Source organism: Coturnix japonica, chromosome 17, assembly GCF_054131305.1.
Source record: "Coturnix japonica strain WE chromosome 17, WE-NBRP24, whole genome shotgun sequence".
NCBI lineage: Eukaryota > Metazoa > Chordata > Aves > Galliformes > Phasianidae > Coturnix > Coturnix japonica.
The window spans coordinates 3,796,383-3,824,034 of record NC_140679.1 but is presented as its reverse complement, the minus strand read 5'-3'; the positions used below and the strand labels follow the sequence as shown (position 1 = coordinate 3,824,034).

Here is a 27,652-nt window from a genome sequence, read left to right as displayed (position 1 = left end):
GAGCAACAGAGGGAACAACCTAACAGAGAGGACAACTCTAGGATGCTGCGTGAGAAAAAGGGTTTTGCCTATGACAAGAAATTAACTGTTTCTATTAGCTAATTTGTTACCATCCTACCCCTACTGGTGTTCAAACCATTTCTCCATTTTAGGGATGGTTTGAAAGGAAACATTTCCAGGACATTCTTGATGTGTTTGGTGATTTTCATGGCAAAAGGAGATACATTTACATCAAAAGCAATGGGAATTTTCCAGACATCACTGCGCTAAATTGCAGTAATACACTTCTATTGTAGAAACTATTAAGGCTCATGGGGGAATAGGTGTAAGACATAGTGACCACACTGAATGTGCTTTCAGCACTCCTTTACTTTCCACAGTACTTACCCTGAATGCCGACCTTTGACTTGGCAACATCAGTGCCAATATCACAGGTATAGAAACCTGCATCTGACATCTCGAGTTCATGGATAAGGGGACATAGGGTCTTCCCAGACTGTACCAGCTCATACTTGTTGCCAGAAGGGAGCACAACACAGTCCTTTTTCCACACTGGTTTGACCTTCTCTTTATAGAGACTTCGCATTCCAATTTAATCACACCCCGCTCCTCACCAAAATCATCATCCAAGGACTTCATGAAGACAGCAGGCTTCTCTGCAATTAAACAGGCAAAACAGAACAACATGATACAGAAGATCAGACATTTTCAGTTGCTTTCAGATTTTTAAAGAGGGATAAATAAATCTTCACCACTACTGACGACACCAAGATAGAACCTAAAGCGGTTTCATGTCTGTTGACTGAATGCACTTTATGGAATTCTGAACTAATCAGTAGGAGAATACAGGGAACAGGAGGGACAGCCTGCATTGCCTTGGGTGGGACTGATATCATATGAAGTAATTGGGATGCAGCTCTTCTAAAGCTGGAGAGCTGGCATTGCCCTCACATGGAGCAGAGCTCATACAGCAGGCCACAGGATTAAGAGGAACACTTTTGATTTTCCTGTATTATTGACTCCTCTTATCTGTCTTCTATTTCACACATCAGATGTTTATACTGGGGAAAAAACTTCCACCAAATGCAAAAGAAAGGAGAAAGAGGAAATCCTTCAAACTCTGAGCGCATAGAGTAAAAGAGCTTAATTGCTGAGGAGAGCAGATTAGAATCACAGTACCCTTAGAATTGGAAGAGACCCTTAAAGGCCATCTAGCCCAGCTCCCCTGCAATAAAAAGGGACATTCACAGCTAGATCAGGTTGCTCACAGCCTGGTCATTAGTCATCCCAGAGGCAAAACACACACTGAATGATCTCTACCTGCAGTCATAAATCCTTGGAGACAACAGCATTGACACTGCATGTTACTGAAGCAGTAAAAGAAATTGTTCTTGTAACTCTCCTTGTGCTAAATAAAATGATGATAAAAAGCAATGGAATGCTTTGGCAGGACACCAAAACCATCCTCCTTCGTTGATATCTGCTGCAATGGAACCTTCCACTGGAAGAAAGCCTCTGATGACTTGTCACCCCAGAGAGGTCAGCTTTAGAAGCAGGATTGCTGCACAATAGAATGAACTGGAGCTCCTTAGCATCTCTTACATCCAGGAGGGCTGTGATCAGACCCACCTATCACCTTCAGGTGCGCTTTCTGACACCTTGTCTGACTTCACTGTCACTGGGCCAGCATCCTCAGGCTTAACCTGCTTCATTGTCAGTGTGCAGCAATTGCCAACGTTCTTGATGTCATTGTAATTGTTGGTGTAAAGGAGGTTGCCATTCAGGAACCATTCCACGTCCTCGTCATTATGGGACAGCTCGCAGGAGAAGACAGCAGAGCTTTCTTCTTCAATTTCTACATCCTGCAGGTGCTTCGTTACTTCTACATTGCGGGCTGTGGGGAAACAAGTTGAACTGTTACCACTGTTACTATAAATCATACTGGGATGTGGTAGAATGGTTGGACTAGATGATCTTTGTGTAATCATCTATGTGAAGATAATACATTTATAAAGTTAGCAGGAGAGAACGGCAGAAATCAACCTCAAGAAGAGAAATCTGAGGTGAAATAGGACATGGAAGAGGCCACCCTCCCTGCTCATACCTTCAGCTGTCAGCGTGGCCTCAGTCTGCAATTCCTGCCTTGCACTTGTACACACCAGCATCATCGGGCTTCAGCTTCAGAATCTGGAGCTCTGCTGAATGCTTATCCCTCTTGATCTTGTACTTCTCAGAGGGCTTGATGAGTGTGTGGACTTTGAACCATTTCACAACCTTTGGAAAAGGCCTGAAGTCACAGGACAGGATGACAGAATGACGTTCCAAAGCTGTCTTGTCCTCCAACTTCCTGGTGATTTGTATATGGTAATCTGCAAAGCAGGGGTGGAAGAGAAGAAAGGATGAGGACAATTGGAAGAAGAGGAAAGTCTCTTCCGTGTATTCCATTCCAATTAATGTCAAGTTCACAGTGGTTCTTTGAACGACTCTAAAGATAAAACAAACGGTTGTCTATAGGGAATGCCATTGACTACATTTCTATAAAGTAATACTGTATATTATCTACCAAATGCAAGGTCCAGCTCTTGTTCTGTGCTTATTAAATTGCTCCCAAATGTTGAGGCTTTTATTCAAATAAGAGTGAGTTGAAAATATAACAAATACTTCAGGATGTGAATGGAGACTCTTATGCTGGGGACAACAGCAGATAAAAAGCCTGCAAGTTTCTTTCAGATGAAATCAATGACAAACTGCATCAAATTTAGGTGCTACCAAACAAACTTGTCTAGTTCAGAAATACAATTAATTTCACCTGATTTGACTTCTTTGGTATAGCCAAGGACAAAACCTCAGCTCTGTAGATCTGAATAGTAAGCACATCACAGCTATTCAAACAGATCTTTTACTGAGATGCAGCTGTCTCATTTAGTGTCCAACGACTTTGAACTGGAAATGGAGCAGACCCTCCAGACACACACAAAATATTTCAAAGACCCCAGTGAAGGAAGGCTGTACGTTAATTAATTCTTCATCTTAATGATGTAAACCAAGCCAGGATATGTTACCTCTGACAAGCAGATTGGCTGTGGATTTTGATTTGCCAATTGAGAACTGAATGGTGCTTGTCATATCAGTGGTGGTTTTCAGTATGGTCAGCTGGTGGATGGTGCCTTCTTGCTGCATAATCAAGTTTCTGCCAGCCTGTAAGACTTCCCCACGTAGATACCACTTGGGAGGTTTCACAGAAGGAATGGATATCTCGCATTCAAATTTGGCTTCTTCAGGCTCAGTCACATAGTCATCACACAGCTCCTTTACTAGATTAATGGATTGCTCTTTAAGAAGGATGGAACAAGAGAAAGCAGAGATTTAGAAGGAATGTAAAAAACCCTTACATTATCACCCCACTTACTCACACCAGCATTACTGCACATGAACACTACACCTATCAGCTCAGAATGCCTTGAAACATCATTAAAAATAATAGAAAGAAAAGAATGTTGTTAGGAAGTCAGACAATAAGATTGACAGTCTGAAAAGTGCCCAGATCTTCTGATTCCCAGTACAACATCTAAATCAAACCATGACCTTCCCATCCCAATATCAAACTCCTCGCATTACGAAATGGAAAAGAGGTTCAATGAAACACAGACATTGATAATTACTTTGGTTAAATACAGCAACTTAGCTCTTAACAACAAGTTTTCACCTAGTAAAGGTCTCTGTAGCTCAAATGTAATGACTCTACTTAGGAGAAATTCATTTTCCAGGAAGTTCTTGCCCTTATAATTGTAACAGTGGCAAAGCTGGGGACTGAACTCTTCAGTAGTGTGCTAACTCAAATGTCTCCCTTTTCTTTATCACACTTAACATCATATATATACCCTAACATTGTATATATTAAAAAAAAAAAACAAAACCCTGTGTTCTTTTCAAACAGCAAGAGAAAATGAAGAAAAAGTCAAGCTATGTTTTTTATCCCTCAACGTTCAAACACAAATCTGAAGTCTAAACGTAGAAAATCAACCTCCTAAGAAAATAATCTGTTTTACTTAGCAAAAGTAAATTCCAAAAGAGAAGCTGGATATTTTGTGGGCAGAAAGGTAGGTAGGTAGGAGTTTTTATTTCTGTGAAAGGTCTTGGTGGTCTTTAACTTCCTTGACATTAAAGCAAAGGATGTTAGCTCATTTATAACATAAGATAATTTAATCAAAATCGTCATGAGAAGCATAATTACCTTTAACTGTAAGATGGGCACGAGATTCTGCCTTTTCTGCTACAGATTTTATTTCTGCTGCATCCTTGACTTGGACACGTGTGTAAGTCAGCGAGTAGCTCTTTCCTGAAGCAGAGAACCACAGAGTCACTAAGGCTGGAAAAGACCACTAAGGTCATCTAGTCCAACCGCCAGCTCATCCCTACCAAACTGTGCTCTTGAGAGCAAACCCACAACTACACTTGGCTTCCTTGAGCAAAGAGCTCTGAGGCACATGGCCAGGCTGAGCATCATCCATCTGGTTTCACAGCATCACTGCCTGTTCTCTCATGTCAATGAAACCACCCATTCCCCCATGTCCACATCCCCACCAAAGCGGAATCTAAACATGGCTTCTACAAGGACTGACCAAATGTGGCCGCCGTCACCTTCAAAGTACCTGATACAGAAGGATCACACTCACTGTCAGACAAAACCTCTTTGGAGAGGTGAACTGACTGCCCTGTTCACCCCCACTTTGGAAATAACTGCACTCATTTCCTACCTGCTCCCGGCAGTGTGGGATGGTGGGATAGCATCACACTTCCCACACTAAGCATCCCACCATGTCACTTGTTCCACCCTAACCTCAGTCCCAAAACAAAAGGGGAACTCGCTTCTGAACCTTCTTCATTTCAGATGTCTTATATGCTTGATCTCCAACCCACCCCCCACTCAGGAGAAAGATCCCCCTCTTACACCCTACCATCTTGCCGCAATCAGATGTTGTCATCAGCCTTCAGCTTGTTGTCATCTTTGTACCACTGGGTCTGAACCTCATCGTGTGAAATCTCAGACAAAAGATGCACTCCCATATTCATTCACTTCCACATCTTCCAGTGCTTTAACAATCTTGATATCTCCAGCTGTGAAACAGTAGAGACATATTTGTCAGGGTATTTCTTTAACTGAGTGCAGCATCTTTTCTTTACACATATTTGCATAGAAAATAAGTAGGATTATGTTTTATTCTAAACCATCATCCATTCCTGAGTCATTTCTCTCTTCAACACAGTCAATGCATTATTGCCCTTGAACTTAAAGATAGACTTACTAGCTACAATGGAGCTCCCTGCAAACAGTTTTCATGGAAACCAGAATCTCATTTATTCTAAAACCTTTCAAGCAAAATTAAGGGTAGAAAAACAATAGAACTGACTGAATCTTTAAGGTCATTTAGTTCCAGTCCCTCTGCTATAGGCAGGGACACCTCCCTCCAGACCAACTCTTCTCCTCAGGGTCAAGGCTTCTCTCAAATCATTCTCCTCTAAGCCTGTGCCTGTGCTTGGGATTGCCCTGACCCAGGTGCAGGGCCTTGTACTTGGCCACACTCAAGTTCATGAGGCTGCCAAGGGCCCACCTCTCCAGCCTGTCCAGGTCCCTCTGGGTAGCATCCCTTCCCTCTAGCACATCAACAGCACCGCTCAGCTTGGTGTCATCTGCAAACTTGCTGAGGCTGCATTTGATTCCACTGGCCATGTTGCCTACAAAAATGTTAAATAACACTGGTCCCAACACCACCCTCCACCTGGACACTGAGCTATTGACTGCTGCTCTCTGAGTGTGACCATCCAGACAGTTCCCTATCCTGCAACTGGTCCATCCATCAAAACCATTTTTCTCCAGTTCAGTGACCAGGATGTCATGCAGGACGGGATCAAATGCTCTGCACAGGTCCATGTAGATGATGTCAGTTGCTCTCCCATTATCCACTGATGCTGTTACTCCATCATGAAAGGCCACCAAGTTTGTCAGGCATGGCTTGAATTTGAGGAAGCCATATTGGTTACCACCAATTACCTCACATCTTTATTTTCCAAACTATGCCAAGGAGAACTAGACAGAACTCTACAATGTCGTGTCACTACAAACCTGTCTGAACCATTGGCTTCTCTGCATGCTCATCACTAGTCTCTCCTTAGCTTGTGTGCCCACAAACAATGTATGGGGAATGTCAGCCACAAATCTTACCTAAGGGACATCTTTGCTTCAAAATCCTTTGAACATCACACAATCCCTTTTAACTCTCCAGGTCTGCATTTATTTATGTCAGAATCAGGCCATATTTCTGTGCTGCTATTTCCCTTTTCTTCTGAAGGGCCTGGATACAACTTGGATTAACCTCAGGGGAAGAGTTCCTGTATAGAATCATAGATTTACCCAGGTTGGAAAAGACATTGAAGATCATCAAGTCCAACCGCAGCCTAACCAGTACCCTAACTCTAAAAACCCTACACTAAATCATATCCCTGAGTACCACATCCAAAAGGCTCTTAAACACAACCAGGGATGGCGATTCAACCACCTTTCTGGGGAGCCTATTCCAGTACCTAAAATCTCTAGTACCTAAATCTCTCTAAAAGAGCACAGGTATTAATCTGACCAGAAAGGTTCCTGTTTGTTCATAAAATGAGCCTTTTCCGCTCCATCTTGCATAGGCCACTGGGCACAGGGTAGCTGGGAGGCCACAGAAAAAGTGGTTCTGTGAGCAATAGGGAAACTACTGCCTAATCCAACTCCTCCAATCTCTGCGCTCTGCCAGCATGTCTAAATAGGGTGGCAGATACACACAGGAGATAAATATTTCCACTTCCCTCAGCCAACACTGCTCTGAATTTCTATGGGACACACAGTTAGATGAAAAGGCATTTGACAAAGAAGGAAATGAAAGAGTTTAATCTGCTGTGTCATTCTCTCGGTAGCCAGAATAACTAACCCTCGCCAGTGTTAGTTCAAAGAATAGGCAGATTTTATCTCCTGACATGAGCAGTAATTCAAAGAAGCTGGTATATGATCCAGTATCCTGCATATTCACTGCAGGCAGGCAAAGACATTATGAGATAAGGGAGATCTACACATCACTTGTTATGAACACCTCATAAAGATAAAACCACACACAAGAGGAGAGTTTATGAAGAGGACTACTCTTGGACTACTTTCCAAGAGGCATCAATTAGTAACTCTCTTCGCTCATTTTTCACACTACTCTACAGTGTCCTCCTGAGCCCCCTTACTCCTGTTGCCAACTGCTGATGCAGGGAATCCTGAGGAACCAAGGATTCATAGTTGTTCCATCAGTAGTCCTTGGTCAGCTCTCCCTCCCTGCCCCTTCTGTTTTGATCCCACTAACCAAATTTTAGTTAGTCTGAAAAGAGGATGGAAACCTCCGCAGCAATTAGTTTCTAAATATCTTGCAATGGGCAGCTTGTAGGAGCCCCATCTCAATGCCCACAGCACAGGAGGCAGGACTGCTTAGCCCATGCACTAGTGCATTTGCCAGCACAGATGTAAGCCCAGATCTATGCACACCAAATACAGGCTCTCAGTTTGCACAAGGAGGCATCCATGGAGCTGAAGTATTAGGCAGATATTGTGGTGGGGCAGCAGTTATTGAGATGCCAGACAGAAAGGACACAGATAACGTGGCAACTCAGCTTTACCATTATGACTGATGATGGAACATCTAATTTCACTGCTCAAAAGAGAACTTACATATAACTGGAAAGAATGAAATTCACAGGGGAAACCACACACAGACACACACAAAAGCAATACAAAGGAGATGAAGGATGGTTCACATACTAGTGATTCACTCTGAGACGCAAGCAAATGAAAGAGTATCCCCAACCATTTGCCTCCCCAAATGCTAAATATATAAACACTCCTTGCAGTGATAGCTCTGCCAGACGTGAGTCATACACTGTAAAACCTTATGGGGTCAATCAGTTTAACTTCATAAATTCATTACACCAACAAAAACAGACCATCGTGTCCAGGCTGGTTCATTTCAGCTCTTCAAAGCTGTTGGTAAAACTGCCTGAGAGCTGAAATGCTTACCAGCAAAAGCTAAAAACTGTAAATCAAATGTAATAGGCTGGCTTTGTCTACTGTATAGAAATGATGCCTGAAAAAAAGAAAAAAAAAAAAAAAAAAGAACCTAAACCAGAACAAATGGAATGGCTGCATAAAACAGCCAGTACTGAAACAGCAACCCAACCTGGTTGCAGAATGAGAGAGAAAATGAGAGTTCACCAAAGTCATGGGACAGGACACATGTTCATGTTCATGCTAACACTGAACCCAAGTGGCCACATGAGGACAGCAGCTAGTAGGAAATCAGAAAAAAGCATCCTTTCAGAAGTCCCTTTGGCAGGTGGCATCTACCAGGGCACAGCAGACCTGTGTGTTCAGTAACCAGTCTGATGCTTCAGAGCCTGGTGATGAGCTACAAACTGGGGTTTAACCAAAGCAACACATGGAGGGAAAATCTGTCTTGAGCATAAAGAAGAAAGAGAAAGGTATCCAAAATGACTAACCAAGAAATGCCCAAACTGCCCATGAAGCATTTCTTCCTGTGGTGCAAAATACCACAATAGGATTTATTTGCTCTTTCAGTTAAACATAAAATGAACCTTGAGGGTAGCTGATGTCTTGTCTTAGGCTGCTCAGCATGTGGATGTTCCCTGATCTTCATATTCACACTTGTGAATAATGAGACTTCTCTTATTTCCCTGGGAAGTAATGCCCACTTTTTTACTTTGACAGAGCTCCTTCCCATCCTAGAAGGGAAAATATCAAGTCAGATCTCCATGAGTCCTTCCATCTCTGCACTGAGCAAAGGGAGCCTTCAGATCTATGCTTAATTCACCCACTCCCCTAGAATTAATGGAACTGTACTTACTGGAACATATGCTGAAGCTTAAGCACAGTGCAGTGTTTTCAACATGTAGGAATGGCTATAGAACATGCATAAATTCTGGCTGACCTATGACAGCTTAATGCACTGCGGAGGACTGTTAACAAGCCTGTTTGGACATCACCTTGAATAAATGATGTTATCCCCAAGTAAGGGAAGGAACAGCTGAGCACCGGGGAGGTACACAAAGTGCCAGAGCAAATTCTCACACTGTCAGGTGCAAAGAAAACTCAGATTTCACCCCAAAAACCCAGTTCACAACAAGGCTACAAAATCCCGGCTGAGAATTTCTGTGTTAGACTTGAAGCTCAAGACTGTGCTCCAACCAACAATATTTTGTGCAGCATGACCTAAAAAGTTCACAATAAAACCAAAACAAACTTCAATTTCAACTTGATAAATGAACTCAGGACATAATAACAAAGAGTGCTGATCTGGGCAAGTAAAAGAGCACAAAGAAAAGAGAGCAGTGAAAAAGCTATCAAGCAAAAGCTCAGACTCGCATCACTTGGAAGTGAAATTAAAGGCTCTCATTCATTTCCAGAGAAGTCAGAAAGGAAAATACCATTACATGCCATACCTTGAATTACTTGACGTCCACCTTGGGCCTGGACAGCTCACACTCAAATGTGACCTTGTCCTTCTGAGTGACGCTAATGTCTGCCAATGGTTTGCTGATTTTCACAAGCAATTCTGAGAAGGAGAAAGAAGGATGTGTATTTAGTTGGGAATGAGGTCTCTAGGAGCATCTGGCATAAGGAATAATGAAAGGCAGGGCCTGCTCTCCATGCTTACTAGAACTTGTAATTAGCAACAAAAAAACCTATTGTTTTGAGCACATTATCATTACTTGTGCTAGGGACAATAACGTTCCAACAATCCTCTTGATATTTGAGGGATACTCTAGTGGTAATGGCCCAGTGCAAAACATTCTTTGCAGCTGGAAGGGAAGCTGGTTCTGCTGTTCAAGTAATCTGGGACAGGAGCAGATAATGACACCTTGCACCAACCAATACCTGTCACAGTGAGCCTCCCCGATGAATTCATGCCTTCTGCTTTCAAGGAAATGAGTCCTGCATCTTCAAGGGTCACAGAAGAAAGTGTCAAGGAATGTTTCTTCCCCTGGACACCCATCGTGATATTTGGTGCAGGCTTCAGCCGCACGCCGTCCTTCTGCCAAGTCCCTTCCACATCCTCATGGGACACCTCCACCGAAAAGGTGACAGTTCCCTTCTCAGGGAATTCCAGGGGCTGCAGACCTTTCACCAGCTTCATCTGCCGCACTGAAAGACAACGGGGACAGGTTGGAGATCTCACACCAGCAGCTGAGAAATAGAATCATCAAAGGAATCAGAGAAAGGTTTAGGTTGGAAGGGACCTTTGAGATCATCCAGATCCAACCCCCCTCTGCTGTAGGCAGGGATGCTTCCCTCTACACCAGATTGCACAAAGCCCCATCCAGCCTGGCCTTGAATGCTTGAATAGCATCAGGACTTCCAAAACAAGTTACTTCCCTCTTCCTCTCCCAGGTACAGTATCTGCTAATTAAGCAACAGCCTTTGCAAAGAAGAAAACTTGTTCATAACCAGGTCCATGTGTGCTCTTAAATGGATCCTTCCAGATGGAAAAAACATTTCAGGTGGCCTCCTAGATTCTACCCCTTTTTGTGTTGCATGCAAGACTGAAAAAAAAAAATTACTTTTGCAAAGTTCTTCTTGTCATAAGGAAACAAACATTTGGGGAATGGCAGAACCAGGTAAAATTTTCCTTCACGTCAAGAAAGTATAAATTTCACTCTCATGCTCTTGGTGTGGTGTTTCTGCTATGATTATTTGGACTAATTAAGCTTTTCCCTGATGAAAGCCTAGAAGTATATCACAAGAAGGACCAACTTACCCATGACCTTTTATTTGTCTTACTCAAGCATCTCCTCCTGACCATAACTGACAATAAAATATTCAGCCAGACTACAGGTTTGAGCAGCTGAGTTGTTTCTAGGATCTCCTGCAATCTCAAGCTTGGAACACACACTTGTCTTTTGACTAAGTGTCTCTTATAGTGCAGTAAAACAACAGGTTTTCACACGGCGATTCCTCATTTACCTTGATCTGAAATCATTCTCAAACCATGCGAGATCGATCCAGAGAGAAGGGGAGGAGAGGGGAAGGGAAAGGGGAAGTCCACGGTCCTCTAAAATCAGGCTTCTTAGCCTAAAGCTCAACAGCAAATAGCAGTCCACTTCCCCACATTGCTAGACTCCGAGCATTTAAAGAACATCAGCTGACCTCATGATGAGCTCTAACATAGCCAAAGGAATTAATATATTCAAATATTCCCTCAGGGGGAATTGTGGCTGTTCCATGCCCACAGAGTAGAAGACAGCCAGTCTTCCTCTCAGCCACATAAACAGCTGCTTAGTGCTCCCAAAGGGAATGCTCACCAGTTGTTTCCAATTTGAAGGTCATCTTCTGGCCAGCAGCCTCGCAGATGTATTCTCCAGCATCTTTCTTCTCCAGCTGCTCCACAACCAGACGCCGTGTTTTGCCCACAGATTCCATTCTGAACTTTCTGGAGGAGGCAAGCAGTCTTCCATCCTTGTACCATTTTACTTCGGTTGGATCCTGTGCTACTTCACAGCTGAGGGAGGCACTTGCTGTCAGGGCAGCACTCACCTCTTTCTGCACCTTCTCCTGGTTTATAAACACAGGTTTTGGCTCTGAGGGAAGAAAAGAAAAAGTATTGACTGAGGGACTGAAATGAGACCATCTTGCAGGTTTGTATGTACAGGTTGGAACAGGTTTAGGTTACCACTTGTGCCCAAACTAATAGCCTTCACTAGAGAATATCAGCTCTTCTGTTGAAACAAAGTGTCAAATCTAGGCAAGAAAGAACCTAGGAACTGAAGGAACCAAGAGGGTCCTTGAACACCAGTCCCATGGTTGCAAGTCACTATGCAAACATATTGAACCCAAAAGAACATCTGTCCTGCAGGCAACCAAAACCTGAGTTCCTTTTACTTCAGACCCACTGTGAAACATCAAAACACATAAACGTGTGATAGTCAAACCACTGGCTGCCTTTTCATGACCCAGAACAGTACTCCTGGCTTCCTGAACAGACTCCTCATGGCCTCTACCATTGCCACAACTGTGACTGTCAAAGGCACAAAGGAAATATGCTCACCAACGCAGTCCTTTGTTCTTTGTGTGTGATTTGCAGATATCTATCTTACTTTGAGCTCTGGCAATAGTCAGCTCTACCAGGTCTCTTACTGTGAGTAGCAGACTCACCTATCCAGATGCAGCCTCCAACATAAAGGCATAGTAAAAAGGCAGTGTACTACTAGGAGAAGTTCCTGCTTCTCCTGCCATGAAAGGCTGCACGTACAACATGCACTCCAGCCTCACTGCACATACTTATCTTAGTCAAATGTTTAGGTGAACAAGAATTACAGTTTGGGATCTCAGGCACAGGAGAGATTTGAATAATATCTTGAATATTGCTTCCATTGTACATATATCAGTAATTATTATTCTACAGACAGACTGAAACAGGTCTTTGTGCCATACTAAAACCAAATACTTGCTACAAACCCAGGCAATCAAGTATAGGGAAAAAACCTCAGCACAGACTACTGCACCTGGATCACTGTATAATGGAAACTAGATTTTACTTTACTGTTCTCTGCTGAATTTCAGACAACACCTGTCTTTCCTGTGACATGAATCTTGAAGGTGAGTTTCTGGCCAGCAGCCTCGCAGCTGTACTCCCCTGCATCTTTCTTCTCCACCTGGCTCACCACCAGCCGACGCTGTTTGCCCTCTGACTCCACCCTGAACTTCTTGCTCCAGGTGATCAGTTTCCCATTGGAATGGTCTCATTCATACTAAACATGAATCAGATTAAATACGTTCTGTCTACCAATGACCCAACACTTCATCGCCCATTACTATGCTATATATATTCTTCATATCTTTAAATATCCTTCACATTCATATCATCAAATATTTTTCATACCTTCAATATTTTGAAATAATTAAGGTTTCTGAGCAATTATTTTCCTTATTTAATCCCAGGGCGGTTTCTAAAATAGCTCCTTGCAATCTCCCCCCATAAGCAGATGGGAATATACTAATGTAGCAGAGAAGGATGCATTACATGGATCTCTTGAGATCAATTTTAACAATTTCTCTGTGGTTCTTAGAGCTTTGATTAAATTGTCCCTAAAAAAACTATTTTTAGAGGGGGGCAATATGATTTCATTCATCAAAAATTGGAAGCCAAAGCAAACACCAAATATAAGCATGTCGTGCTCAGTCATATACAGGTGTCAGGAATTACACTCTAGAAAAGCAGTGCTGATTTACATATTTCTTATTCAAAACTGAAATGCCATTTACACAGAACAATGTGCAGTATTGATATGACTCCTGATAAGGTGTTCGTTTCTGTCCTTGTCAACAGGAGTACTTCTTGCACTGAATACCTACAAACCAATCTCATTTTTTACCAAATCCTCAATATTGTAAATAAGGTTGAGATACTGAAACTCAGAGGCCACTGCTAATTCTCAGTAGTAAAGAATATGACATCATGAAACAAGTTAACTGCACTTAACTTCAGCCACCTGAGAGTTAGGGTTGATCTTGGTTCCCACAGTAAAACATTCAAGCTTCAGTTTCCCAATGAGACTGAGGGATTTGAATCTGTGCTGTACTGAGTGGTGACCTTCAGTGGAAGGCAGTGGGTGACTCACCTCACCCTACAGCAGATGGTGGCAGCTCACTCCTCAGACTATACTGACTACAACTGACCATAATCCAGTTGCCCACAGTCAGGCATCTTGGGCAATTCCACATGCTCTGTGCATCCAAGATGTCTTCACGAGGCTGGAAAATCTACACATCACTCTCAGGAGAGCCTTTTATAACACAGCAGCTGGACGCCAGCAGGGATCTGTAGAGAACTTCAGGTATAACTGGAAACCAAGTGTGACTCATGGGCCATTCTGTGATGAGAAACATCTCTCTCACCTGTGACATGAATCTTGAAGGTGAGTTTCTGGCCAGCAGCCTCGCAGCTGTACTCCCCTGCATCTTTCTTCTCCACCTGGCTCACCACCAGCCGACGCTGTTTGCCCTCTGACTCCACCCTGAACTTCTTGCTCCAGGTGATCAGTTTCCCCTCCTTGTACCACTTCACTTCAGTCTTCTTCTGGGCCACCTCGCAGCTCAGCGTGGCATTTTGAGTCAGTACAGCCTTCGCCTCCTTTTATACCTTCTGCTTGTTGATAAAGGCATCCTCTGCTTCTGGAACTGGAAAACATTGAGTAAAATAGACATTAGATATGAACAGCTTGTGACTGGAAGACATTAAAAGTTGCTTCTATGTTGTATTGGGCCATTTCCCGGAGCAACACTGCTTCACAGTGTTTATCACACATTATAATGCATCCTCAGCACAGTCCCTGTGGTCATCCCATCCCTCTGGGTAGTCTTTACTATCAGCTGGGACTCCTAATTTTCAGATTTCTTCTAATGAAGACAATGACAGATCTTCATCTGTCTGTCTTTTTGATATTGCTCCACTCTACACTGGAGATCAGCCAAATACAGCTCAATTATTAAGTGAAGACCTCAAAATCAGGAAACCATAGAAATTTAAGAGCAGAAAACCATCTTTTGACTCTACCCTATGGCAATGATATAGCCCTTAATATGGTGAATACTTGGCCTACATTAGATTTTGTAGCTCGGTTTTATGCATAAAGCATGGTTTTCTACTCTCAGCAACCCCTGATTCTTCAGAGAACTGGCTGAGGTCATCTCCTCTTAATACCTAACACATATAGAAGAAAGTGTTTAAAGCCCACCTTACCATTTGTGTCAACAAATGGAGTTAGCATCAGAAAGATAGCAAGTGTAATTAGTTAGGTATACACATATCAGTTAAGGCATACACATATCAGTTAAGGTGATTCAGTTAATCACCTTGCTAAGTGGGATCGATTGATATGTTGAATCTTTTATGGATTACTTTAATGACTGTTTTATCTGGTTCTCCTTTTACCAACAACTGGTTGCTGAGAGCGTTCATGCTAGTTCCTATTTGAGGCGTGGGAGAACAGATAAACCCTAAATAAATGGGCTTCCATTTCTATTCCATGGTTTGCCCTACAAAAGGCTGTAGAAGTGCAGAATATTTCTGACGCACTTACATCATGGACTTCTCTAGTGCTAGCCAGCTTCTAACAGCAGAGCAATTTTGAATAAGCTTCCTATGCTTGTTTGGGTCCCAGGAAAGATCCCAGGGTCCTGATGTTGATACCAAGACAGAGGCTCCAAGCATGAATGCAGGACTAGCAGTTGTGAGGGGGATTGACATTGCCTTTTATTTGCAGTGGAGACATGGAAGACCACTCATTCAGATCATTCATGCAAGCATATTCAGGCATACCCAGCTCAGGTGACCGGGAAGGCTCCTGCTCCCCAGCAGTCATGGCAAACCCTTCCAGGACCTGTCCCCTATCTCCTTCCTCCCCGCTGTCACTCTGTGAAGCCTTCTGCTGCCATCCCTTTCCCTTCCTTCATGACTTTCTCCTCTGCATGCTGTCTGAATTCTGAGTGGCAGCAGCTGCCCAGGAGGGTAAGTTCAGCTCAAGTTCCTGTGCTGCTGACCGTTGCAGTACGTGCAATCCCAGGATTCACACCACAGCTCTACCACCAGCCCTGCAGTCCACTGAAGGCGAGGGAGCAGGGCAGCAAGCCAATGCAAGAATGCAGTTGATACACTCTACATTTGATCTCCCTGCTTGTATTGACTGCAGAAGCATCATTCTCTCCGCCCATCTTCAACAGCCCCTGTTTTGACTGATGGTTTTCAGGGGAGGTTCAAGTTGGATGTTAAGAAAAACTTCTTCTGAAGAGGAATGGTGATGTGGTGGCACAGCTTTGCAGGGAGCTGGTGGGGTCACCATCCCTGGGAGTGTTCAATAACCATGGAGATGTGGCACTGAGGGACGTGGGCAGTGTGCATGGTGGGATGGGGTGAGGCTGGATGTGGGGATCTTTGTGGTCTTTTCCAACCGCAATGATTTGATGAAGATCAGAAGGGTTGCTTATTAGCAAGACAACAAACATGGCCTAGACCAACCAGGTGATACAAAACTTGTCACAAATGCAATGGAGCTTTGGCCCACTTCAAATAAGGATTTCAGCGTGCACCACAAATACTGAGATAATGAGATGGCAGAATCAGCCCTTTTTACTCTAGTTTTCTATAGGTTTCCAAGGTGTGCAGCACTTGTTTCTTTTAAGCAAGGTCTAATCTGCATCCCGTAACGCTCAACACTGAGCACCTAACATTCAAGATGTCCTTAAAATAGGATTGTTCTGTGCTACCAGTGGAACCCTGGGGTAGAGGAACCCTGAAAAGCTCTCTGAGTGCAATGGTAAGAGGATCAATTAAGACTCAGAAAGCCATTGCACTTTGGGAGAAGCTAGTAAGATGAGGATTTCTGTAGTGAAAGAGCCAATCACTCCAAGAGTACTCATAATCCCTCCTGACTTTCACACCACATCATTCTGCAGTGAGTGCTGGACTTGCACGTCATGTTACAGTGGTACACATGAGAAATACAGCAACGGTAGCTAGGCAAGCACTCTCCACGTATGGCAGAGGAGGAGGTATTACATTACCCTGTGCAGCCATGAGCTCATCCGGTCTGAAAGAGAACAGAAAACCTTTGGTTTCTGAGGCAAACAGCTAATAATAGCCCTCAGCTAGCAAAATTCAAGTGTAAAAGCACTACATTGCTGTGTTTTCTCCCTACACCTCTGCAATAAGACGTGGGCTGGCTTTGGCTGCTGAGGATTAACTTGGTAGATTCCAGCTGTTGCCACAGTCTTTCTGTCATTGTTCATATTTCATTTTCTCTGACAGATACCTCCCAAATCTACCCTTTCTGTAATCCACTCTTTGCTGAAACTGCCAGTTTCCTGAGCCAAAAGCATGAGCTACACAACTCACGGAACAGATCCAAAGGCCCCAGAATCACATCCACGTGGTGTGGGAACAGTAAGAGCTGATGGTTTAGAGTCTACACCACAGAAAACAGCAAAACTGTCTACTACAGGAGCAGAGATGTATTGCATACCAGGGACTGAAGGAGCAGAATGCCCCAAGATGGAGAGAGCAAAGACTGCAACCTTTACAAGGGAACAGAACGCAAGCTATGCCCTGCAAGGACACCAGGTCTGTGTGAGCAGAAAGGCAGTAGACTCCCAGTACAGTTGCTCCTCCACATAGCTGACCAAATGCCAAACCTTGACCAGGATTAAGCTCCAATGTGTTCACTGCCATAAGAAAGAAGAGGAGAAAACAGATTCCCTGTCCTGATCAGCTCAGAATACAAGACGAGAACTGTAAAGTTAACAGAGAACAAGCTGATTTATGAGCAAAAACCAGCAGAGTGCAGCTACAAATAAAACAGAAGACAAACCCTCGTCATCAGCCAGCTCACTAATGGTCACTCAGAATGCAGCTGATGTGCCCATGGCTATCTGGAGTCTAAGTTAAAATTTACCGGATCTTGTGCAAAATATATTGACACCAGAGCAATCTCTACTGCAGCTGGAGTGAGAGATCTGCCTCCGTGCTAAACTCTCAGACTAATGAGAAACGTACAATTAGAAAGGTATAAATGGATTCACGACTGATCATTACATTTACAGAACATGGAACGAATGGTCGTCAACGTGGGATTCAACAAGCCAAAGGCAAGTGCAATGCCTCTGACTAAAAGTTCTTAGGACACCAACAACCAAACCTTCTCAGTGCAGCCACAGTAGAGATCTGTAACTACTACTGTTGAAATATCAACTGGTAGAGCAGTGTTGCACATTGTACAAATCACAGTTGGACATCTATGGACAGCTGATGATAAAAGTAGTCCTAGGGGAAGAGCTGGATGAAACACTGTTAAAAACAAATAATCATTTTAGCTGCATGTTTGTAAGCATTTCTTTTCATCCTCCCCAAAACAGTTTAATGTCAGAATAAAGAGGACACATTCACACAGACGTTTCCACAGCCAGACTATGGATTAATCAAAGAATATCAACCAAAATGTGTTTCCTACCAGTTACATGAATCTTGAAGGTGAGTTTCTGGCCAGCAGCCTCGCAGCTGTGTTCCCCTGCATCTTTCTTCTCCACCTGGCTCACCACCAGCCGACGCTGTTTGCCCTCTGACTCCACCTTGAACTTCTTGCTCGAGGTGATCAGTTTCCCCTCCTTGTACCACTTCACCTCCGTCTTCTCCTGGGCCACCTCGCAGCTCAGCGTGGCATTTTGAGTCAGTACAGCCTTCACCTCCTTTTGTACCTTGTCCTTGTTTGTAAACACGTCTTCTTTCTCTGCAGGTACATCACAACAGTCACACCGTTTTGCTGTAGTCTGCTGCAGAGCTAACACCAGTTCCCCGTTTTCACTATACTTGCCCTTCACATTGAGCATTGTGATGCCTCATTAAGACAGGAAAATACTTTCCCCTCTATTTTACTTTGGAAAATGATAGGCATATCACTTCATATCATATCATATCACATCATATCATATCAGAAAGCTAAACATTTCGCAGTCTGATAGCAGATTTGGACATGAGATTTAGAACACCTGCATGCACTGCTGAACCTCCTCCCTTCTCTTTTTTTCTTCTCATGTCTCTCTACATTTCCAGTAAATCAGAAGGGAATGGCCCTCTAGAACAGGTTGCCCAAGGAGACTGTGGATGCTCCATCCCTGCAGGCATTCAAGGCCAGGCTGGATGTGGTTCTGGGCAGCCTGGGCTGCTGCTTGGCAACCCTGCACATAGGAAGAAGGGGGTTGGAACTGGATGAGCACTGTGGGGCTTTGCAACCCAGGCCATTTATGAGTCTGATTAGTGGCATTTTCCACCTAATTGTGTCACTCAAATTTTGTAACCAGATCTCTTCAAACACCTCCCCTTTTCTCACTCCTTGCATGCCTGGTGCGCTCTTGCACTGTAACCCTGCAGACACCAGCTGACTACAAGAGCTGCACAAGTTACCCTCCTTGCCTATGGTTTGTTGCAGTAATTCATTCCTGGATGGAAAAGCACATGTAGAAAAGTGTTGCTATGACACTAGATGACAAAGAAAGTCCTATAGCCAAAATGTTTTGCACCAGAGAGGCTGTCAGTTGATCCTCCAAATGCAAGACACACCAAATGAAGCGTTCCTTTATCTCTGGGATTCCAAGCATTTTCTCACCTCTGACTTTCACTTGGAATGTTGCTTTGTCATCTTTTGTTTCACAGCTGTAGCTCCCTTGGTCTTTCAGGGTCACATTTTTGACCATGAGCTTGCGGTGCGTCCCCTGGGAGATGATGGTTGTCCTCTGGTCCTGCTTCACCTCTGTTTGATCTTTCTTCCATACGACAGCTCCGCTTGCAGCTGACACCTCACACACCAGCTCCAGGTCTTCAGAAGGACTGACTGATATTTCTGGAGTCGTTTTGGGCTTGTTGACAAAATTAATGGCTTCATCTGAAGAAAAAAAGAGAAAGTGGTTTACATCCTGACTCAGGCTTATTCAGCACAGCATGAAGATACAGTTAGAACTGATTGTAATGTCTCTGCTCATTACATTTGGGTGATCGAGTTTCACCTCTGGAGGTACTCACATACAAACATGTGCTTGATTCTCCTGTGTAAGGAAAGAGTAAGTTCTATGCAGACAGTTCTTATTTCTTTTAATCAATTCTGTATTCTGCACATGTTCTTCTGAAGCTAAAATGAAGGCAGCTACGTAACGTGTTTGCAATACATGAACAAACCTATTCAACACCTTGTCTCTAAGCTAACAAGCAGCGTTTGATGAGCACATCAGTATTTCATGCCCTTCATTCCATCCAGACAGAACCTGCCTGAGGAGCAAGCTGATGGCTGTCAGCTACAGGCAGACCGAGCTTAGTATTGCATTTCTTAGAGCAACAACTGTTGCTTTCAGTCACTGAATATACCAAGGCCAATTGCTATGCCAGGCACATTTATGGCATCAGTGAACAAATAATGCATTAAAAATTGTAATAGACAGAAGCCATCTATTCTTTTAAAACTAGGTGACCAAAGAAGAACAGTCCCTCTAGAGTCAAGCTGTTAAGAACTAATAGCATCAATCAATATCACATAGATAGATTACAGCGAAAGGCTTTCAGTAGAGCTTCAGTTCATAAATGAAAACTGGGTTATGGAAAATAGGCTCAAGATATACACCAAAAAACAGACCTGAACGCCAGGTTCTGTGAATGCAGCCAGCTGAATTTCACAGATATTGAATTTCAATGACAATTTCTTGTGTTATTTTACCCTCCAGCTCCACCCTGAACAGGAACATGTCAGTGACAAGCATTACTCCTCCAGGCTTGACCTGACAGTGTTTTACTTGCACTATGAGCTAATGGCTGTGCTTACAGCACCTCAGGGAGACACCTCAGAGATCACAACGTCCTTCGGGTACAGCAGGAGACACTCAACTCTCCAAATGTGGAGTTTAATTTGTCAAAAGAGGAGACAGGATTCCCATGCTAAGAACTTAGGAACATTTCAGTCATAGGTTTAAAGATGATGTAAGTGCTGAGGCAATTCATGAACTAGAAGAATGAAGCCCAGATGTCAGGGCTCAAGTCGTGACTCCAGCCCGAGCTGGAGCTAAGGCTGTCCTGAATTCATCACAACACAGTTACATGATTTGCTCATACTGTGGATTTGCATAGGGACAACAGTAAGGTCAGAATTGCTTCAACAGAGCTATGCAATCTTTGTCCTAAATACTGGAAACCCACAGGGCTGGACAAATCAAATGAATTAAGTCTGAAGTGCTTTACATGGATTGTGATCCTATGTTTGCCTCACAAACTTACCTGAGACTTTCCAATCAAAAATCAGAGTGTCGTCTCCAATTGTGTAGATGTATGTTCCCTCGTCTACTTTCGTTACAACTGAAGCCACAAGCTTATGCAGTTTCCCTTTATCTTCCATTGTGAATTTCTTACTGGTCGTGATTTCTTTGCCATTTTTGTACCACTTCACCATGACATTGGCTTCAGAGGTCTCAGAAACAAATTCCGCTTGCTTTCCAGCAACGGCCCTGATTACTCCTCCAGTTGTCTCTTTGATTACGAAGTTTGCCAGTGCTGAAACAAAATATGGACACACAAAATATGTATGATGGTAAAGAACTGCAGGGACATTTGTGACCATGAGGCATTCATTTATCGTAAGATCAAACGTGCACGTTTAGTCCTAGTTCTAATTCCTGGATTCTAATTCAGATGCTGGCAAATTGGCAGCTTTTATAAACCACGTACCAGATTACCTTATCTCCAGAAGTTGAAGGACATACACTGGACAGGGGACAGAGCCAAAGGAAGAAGCCCAAGGCTTCAAGAAAATGTCTAAAATAGGAAGACTGAGGAAAGAATTGGAACAAGCAAACTAGAAGGAAATCAATGGAGGGGGTATCTATTACTGCACTTAACCCCCTGGCAAACAAATCGAGCCTAAAAGATGGAGATATCACTTAGGACTGAAAAGAAAAACAGAATTCCTTTATGGAAATTAATTGGAGCGCAAAAGTTAGATGATAAAACTGGCCCCTATTAACACACAGTGGAATAATTAACTTAAAAGATTCATGTGCATACACTACTCTAGGGCTTTGTTGTTTCTCCACGGACCAACAAGGGTGACAAGCCAGCAGAATATGATGAAGAGCCTCATGCAAACTCAGTGTAAAAAAAAAAAAGGCAATTGTTGCTGGGAAGAAGGTGCATTTACATTTGTGTCATCTGCAGAGGGTACTGCAGAAATGGAAAGTCTTCCACTGGAGCAAACAAAGGGCTCTCATTTATTGCAATCAAGGCCCAGCGTGTGGATCTCAGAGATCAGACCTACACCCTGCAGCAAAACAGAGACCTGCGTGGGAAAGTTCAGTTTCTCTCTCCATCTGTGTCAGAAAAAGCCCACCATGGAATGACAGCTAAGTAAACATCCCTGTGACTCTTCACAGGTCTCTTCTACATTTGGGATCACTGCTACAAAAAGAGATGTTGACATCATCTCTCGTGGCCACCCTGAGAGAAGAGCAGGAAGGCTGGGATGCTCTTTTTCCTATCTTTCCCTTGATTTCCTCTATATCTTAGGGACGAATCACAGGACACAACACAGAAATCAAATGGCTCTACAAAGCAGATTGGCCAGTTCAAGTCAAAACAGCCACTGAAAACACCCCAGATGCTGTCTGACAACAGCTGGACTATCGGGGAGTCAGGTGAATGCAGTCTGCTGGCCCTGGGCAGGAGGAGCACAGCCCAGACTGTCACATACCTTTCACTGAAAGCTGATAGAGCATTTTATTCCCCTCACAGATGCACTGACAACTTACAGCATCATCTATTGAGACGCTGTGAATTTTCAGGGTGTGTTTCTTCCCCACAATGTGCAGTTCATATTTTTCACTGGCCTTGAGCTCCTTCTCATCCTTCATCCACTCCACAGTAGCGCCTGTGTCTGAAAGCTCAGCCTGCAGTTTGGCTTCCTCACGCAGCCAAGCGCAGATCTTTTCTACATCTTTACTCTTATTGGTAAATCTCACTGCAGCACCTGTCAGGAGCAAAGGCCTCGCTATTTCAATTGATATCAGGCTAACGTGGTCAATGTTTGCTGCAACATCTCTGAAAAAGTATCACCTTCTGTTCCTGCACTCATCATTGTGTCACTGCTGAGCAATTCAAGATATTTCATTTGCTCTTCTTGCCGGATTTACTAAGTAAAAATCAACCAAACATCTCCTTCTACTGATTAATAATGCTCTAAACATGCTTCTGCAGAGGTTTCCACCCAATGACAAACAAGTCCTCCCATAATGAATGTTTATTTGTTCTATTTTGTCATGCAAAGCTGATTGATAAAGATATTATTGGAATGATTGCTCCCCTACTTCTAAACTATTCCAGCGCAATCAGAAAGGCTGTCTGAACCTGGAGCTGAAAGTACTGCTCTATGGTGATGCAGTGGTAAACCTGCTGACTGAATGCACTGGCCAATAGCTGTGAACTGCAGACATTCATCAGCTGGCATGGGCATGAAGCAATCTGTTTCAGATACCAAGCAGCTGGGTAGATTGGCTTACCCTACACTCAGTGCTATCATGTTTAGGTCACTTACCCTGGACTAAATATCTCTGTGCATTCCAACCCCACCACAATGGCAAGTCAACAGACATGATGAACAGGGTGAAGGAAGGGCAGGAGAAAAAACAAAACGGGAGGGATATCAGAGCTGTTATCTGGCCTTCCTGCACAGATCCAAATCCACTTTGCTACTGAGATAAATTTCAGTGCCACTTCAGAGGGGGAGTCTCTGAGAAAAGACCACCCAAAAATGGCCTACAGTGACAGCCCAAACAATCTGAACTAAGAGAGAAGATGATGCCGTTCCTTCCTCCCTTTTGTGACCTTACAGACCCAACATCAGGAGGTTCCGTGCAGAGGAATGTGACAGAGCTCAGCACTGCACAATTATGGCACAGATTTTGTACCGTATCAGCCCAAGTTGCCTGTCCTTATTACAGGTGAAACTTCATCCAGTTTGCACTGAAATCAACAGCGATTTCCTTGATTTCATCTAATTATTTTTTTTATCAGTACCCAAATGCATTTTACAGAGAGGTGAAAATTCTGCAATTTTGGCCTGCTGACCTTCGTATGGGACAAAAGGCAACAGAGGCGGCACTTCGAACTCCTACTGAAAAGACAAAACAAACAAAAAAAGGCCTGTGGTTCTGCCACTCTCTTCCCTACAGAAAAGTCTTTCTTTTCACTGCAGCTGTGGGTCAGGATGCATTAAGAAACTCATAGTGAGCATCATGCAAGCAGAGGGACTCCTCACAGTCTTGTTTACTTGAAGAACAGGAGTGAACTATGTAAATCCTGTGCTCAGCTGAGCTCAGCGCAGAGCACAGCGCCTGCCCTAAAACGAGGCACTTTGCACCCCGAAGCAAAGGAAAGGCACAGCGTGGTTTTCTCAAGACCTTGAGACGGGCCAGTGTCAAAACCTGCAGAAAGCTACACAAAAAGCGGATCAAAACACAGCAGACACGTGAACACCAAGCAGGAATAGCCTCCTGCCCAGGAACCCGCCAGTGCAAGGAACCAAGCAAGGCAAAGGTGGGAGAAAGTCAGCAAAGCCAACCGTGATTGGACAAGAGCAGGGGAGTATCACACGTGTATACCATATCATTGAGTCTCAACGAGGTAAAAACAAACAAGAAAGGAAACTAAGCAGAGCAGAGATACACACCTGAGAACTCCCCTATGGGCCATGTCCAGCGAAGCACAGAGAGACAAGGGAAAAAAGGAAGTGAAAAAAAGGATCGATCAGTGACTGAAACCAACAAAACTAAAATTTTGTTTCAAAAAAAAAAGAATTAACAATGATTCAGCCATTTCAGTGTCAAAAGGCATGAAATAGTAAGGACGGGAACTGCCACGACTCTACATACAGGACAAAAAAACCAAGGAGAGGGAACCCCTGTTAGAACTGCAGCCACACACCTCAGCCACCCCCAGCCTTCCAGACACGAGTTTCAGACAGTCGCATCTCAGCCTGGATAAACCTTTCTTTTCTCAGTCACACAGCACTAAGCGCAGAACGGCCAGTTTCCACTGCCTTCTTGTTCCCCTCCCTTTGTGATCATTCTCCTGTTAGCAGACAGATCTGCTGAAATTAAACGTGCACTTCAGCCACATTTCAGCATGCAAAGGACAGCTGCATTTTACAACATTTTTTTTTTCCAACAGCAGCGCCAGGGCTCAGTCTGATAATTTATTTAAACTTCTGTATAGAAAAACATCATTTATATACATGAACTTACCACTAACGTAACAACTGCTGTTTTCACCATAAAACACCCATTAAATGAAGTAAGATTTTAATCTCCAAAGCAAACACAGGAGGCCACCCTAACACTGAGAAAAAGGACTTCGCAGGGCCCATTACCCAACTGTTAGTCCTACCCTATGTCCAGAGTAAAGGGATAATGAAGACCAGGAAAGGAGATATGAGAGAAAGGGGGAACAACCCACAAGCAGCTGGGACTGCTACACTTTCACAGCTTTATCAGACTGCTACCTGACACAAAGCTGCTTCTCTGACTGCTTCAAAGTCCTCATTGGGAACACAGAACATAATCAGACTTCAGATACAAGAAGCTCCTTCAATATCAGCCTAAAAGGAGAATGCAAAACTCTCTTGGATTGACTAAGAAGGTAAAAACTGCAGTGAAATCTATGATGTTTCCATACGAGAACGACAATTGTTCCCCTTAAACTTAAAGAAATCTTAACAAAAGGGTTTTTTTTTCTTGCAAACTTCCAAGAAAAGCTCTATTCCAAGTGAAGCTGCCAGAATGCAGAATTACTGGCGTGAAGATTTGTGGGAGGAGGGGAAGAAGCAATCTTCAAACAAAGGAAAATAACTTACAGACACAAAGACAGCCCAAATACACAGCCATTAACTCAAGCTGTTGGGTAAGAATTACTGCTGTAGGTGCATATTTCAGTCACAGTGTATCCCAAATTCCATGCCATTTTCTAAAGGTCAAACATCCAAGTTCGGAAAAAAGAGTGAATCTAAACGCTTCTAGAAGCCTAACGGAGCTGTCTTTGCTTCAGAGAAAACAGAACAGTCCCAACAAATTTTACCTAGCAGATCTGCTCCTTCATCAACATCTCCGATCACCTCGGATCCTGCTGTGGAAAGTTCATGATAGAGGGAGTCTGTGTTGATGCCAAACGCTTTGTTCACAATCCCCTGGGTTGGGCTGTGGTTGGAAGAAAGAAAGGCAAGGATTCTTCTTACTTGGTGATGTTTAAGCCAGAACATAACTCTGAAATACTGAGCATCACAGACCAGTACAGTCAAAACTCTGAGAGTGGATTCTGCCACGGGTTGACTGAGGGAATTCAGTAAGTAAAGGAAAAAGAATGTTTTATTCCCCATACCATGTACCAATACCTACCTTGCATGACCTCAGCCTTGCCTCGCTGATGCCTTTTCAAATAGCTGATAACTACTCAAAAATTCATAGAAAACCTTCCACTGGCAGTCCTAAGGCTGTGCAGTGATGCCTACACTCCCACCAACTTCAACAGCAACCCTCACAGCAGTAAGATCAGATAAGGACTCAAATGCTGTGAACAGCCCTGGATTTCTTTTTTCCTGTCTCAGAGCAGCCTGGGCCACTCACACAGATCCTTCCATATTACTGATATGTGCCTTCCCTGGAGATCTCAAAGGCTGCCAGCACCTCATTTTTGCATTAGGCAGAATTTATGCATTTTCTGAAACAGCTGCATCTTGAGCTCTGGACCACAATATCCACCCTTCACAAAAACAAGACAGAGGGCCAAGAGCAGAAAACACAACCAATACCTGTTACCAGGGCGCTCCAGGCGGGGATCCTGACACATATCCAGCTCAGGAGTAGAGTCTATGATGTCCTGAACATCGGACCACTCGTCACTGCTTCCCATACCTACGTAAGACAACACATGATTTAAGGAGCAACAGTGCTCCTTAAAGGCATTTCTGCAGCTGCAAATAGCACAGCTTGACAATGTCATGGTGCTGCATATAGTTAAAATTTCACTTTGAAACTGCACAGTTCAGTGCATGAAATCTAACCTGGTTTCTGTATAATCTGTAGCCTAAGACCAATATTTGAGGAAGAAGATAAGGGACTCCCCCTTTTGCCAACTTACATAGAAACCAACATACTTAGAAACCAAAACATTTGAAAGCTGAGGCAAGCAACATAAACACAATGTCTGTTTGCATAGAGAATTCCCGAAGGATTAAGGATGTCACCTGTGTACTATATTAGCCCCTTTAATGTGTTAGAGGTGACATTTTTGTCCTTTCCAAGCTGCCCCAGAAGTAAAATCTACAAAGCCCATGAGAACAAGAGCGTTCATTGCTTGGTTGAGGCTGGCACTGTGGGCAAGCAATAATAAAATACAGAACTGGACTCAGCTGTGAGTCTTTTTATTCAAATGCTACACTAGAGGATGTTGCACGTTGTTTTATAGTCTCAACCTGTTAGGAAACAGCTGGTGAACGTTAGCACAGGAATTTCCTCTGTATTACACAGAAAAGGTTCTGGTTCTGATGCTAACCTCAGAAACCTGTATTCATAAACATGCTCCAGCTCCCATACCTATGCTGACATTCCTCATCTCCTGCGTGACCTGGACTTCCATGTTCCGGCTGTTCCGCTTTTCTCGTGTCCTCTTGTTGCTCTTGGTTGTGCCATTGTATTCGCTGATGGGTTGGATGCTCTCATTCAGGGGTGTGACAGCAGCAGAGGGCACAGATGATGTGGGAGTGTTGGACTTGGTTCCAGTGGTGCTCAGTGTGGTAGCTGCTGAGGACTGCCCAGATTCAGACATTTCATCTTGGGGACATTATGGCAATTCCAGGGTAGGGAAAGAATAAAAAGGGAAAAGCAGAGCTATATATTTCAGTTAATCTCCGGTTTGTTGGTATATGGCTGCCTTAAAGCATTAAGCAAAATGAGCCTTGCTCACTGCACTGACTAAATGCCCAGCGTTCACTGGAGACA

General features: G+C 43.5%; 1 protein-coding gene across 1 annotated transcript; it reads right to left on the bottom strand.

The window, feature by feature from the left end:
• Positions 1-572: 572 nt before the first annotated feature.
• On the bottom strand, positions 573-27,652 carry LOC146758073 (myosin-binding protein C, cardiac-type-like). The gene is made up of 8 exons (XM_085518661.1): positions 27,248-27,652; positions 26,464-26,566; positions 25,734-25,852; positions 24,331-24,342; positions 11,389-11,691; positions 9,965-10,231; positions 1,630-1,894; positions 573-656 (listed from the first exon to the last, which is right to left on the bottom strand). Exons 1-8 carry the CDS (start codon positions 27,477-27,479, stop codon positions 623-625), a joined length of 1,335 nt encoding a protein of 444 aa, XP_085374787.1. The 5' UTR covers positions 27,480-27,652; the 3' UTR covers positions 573-622.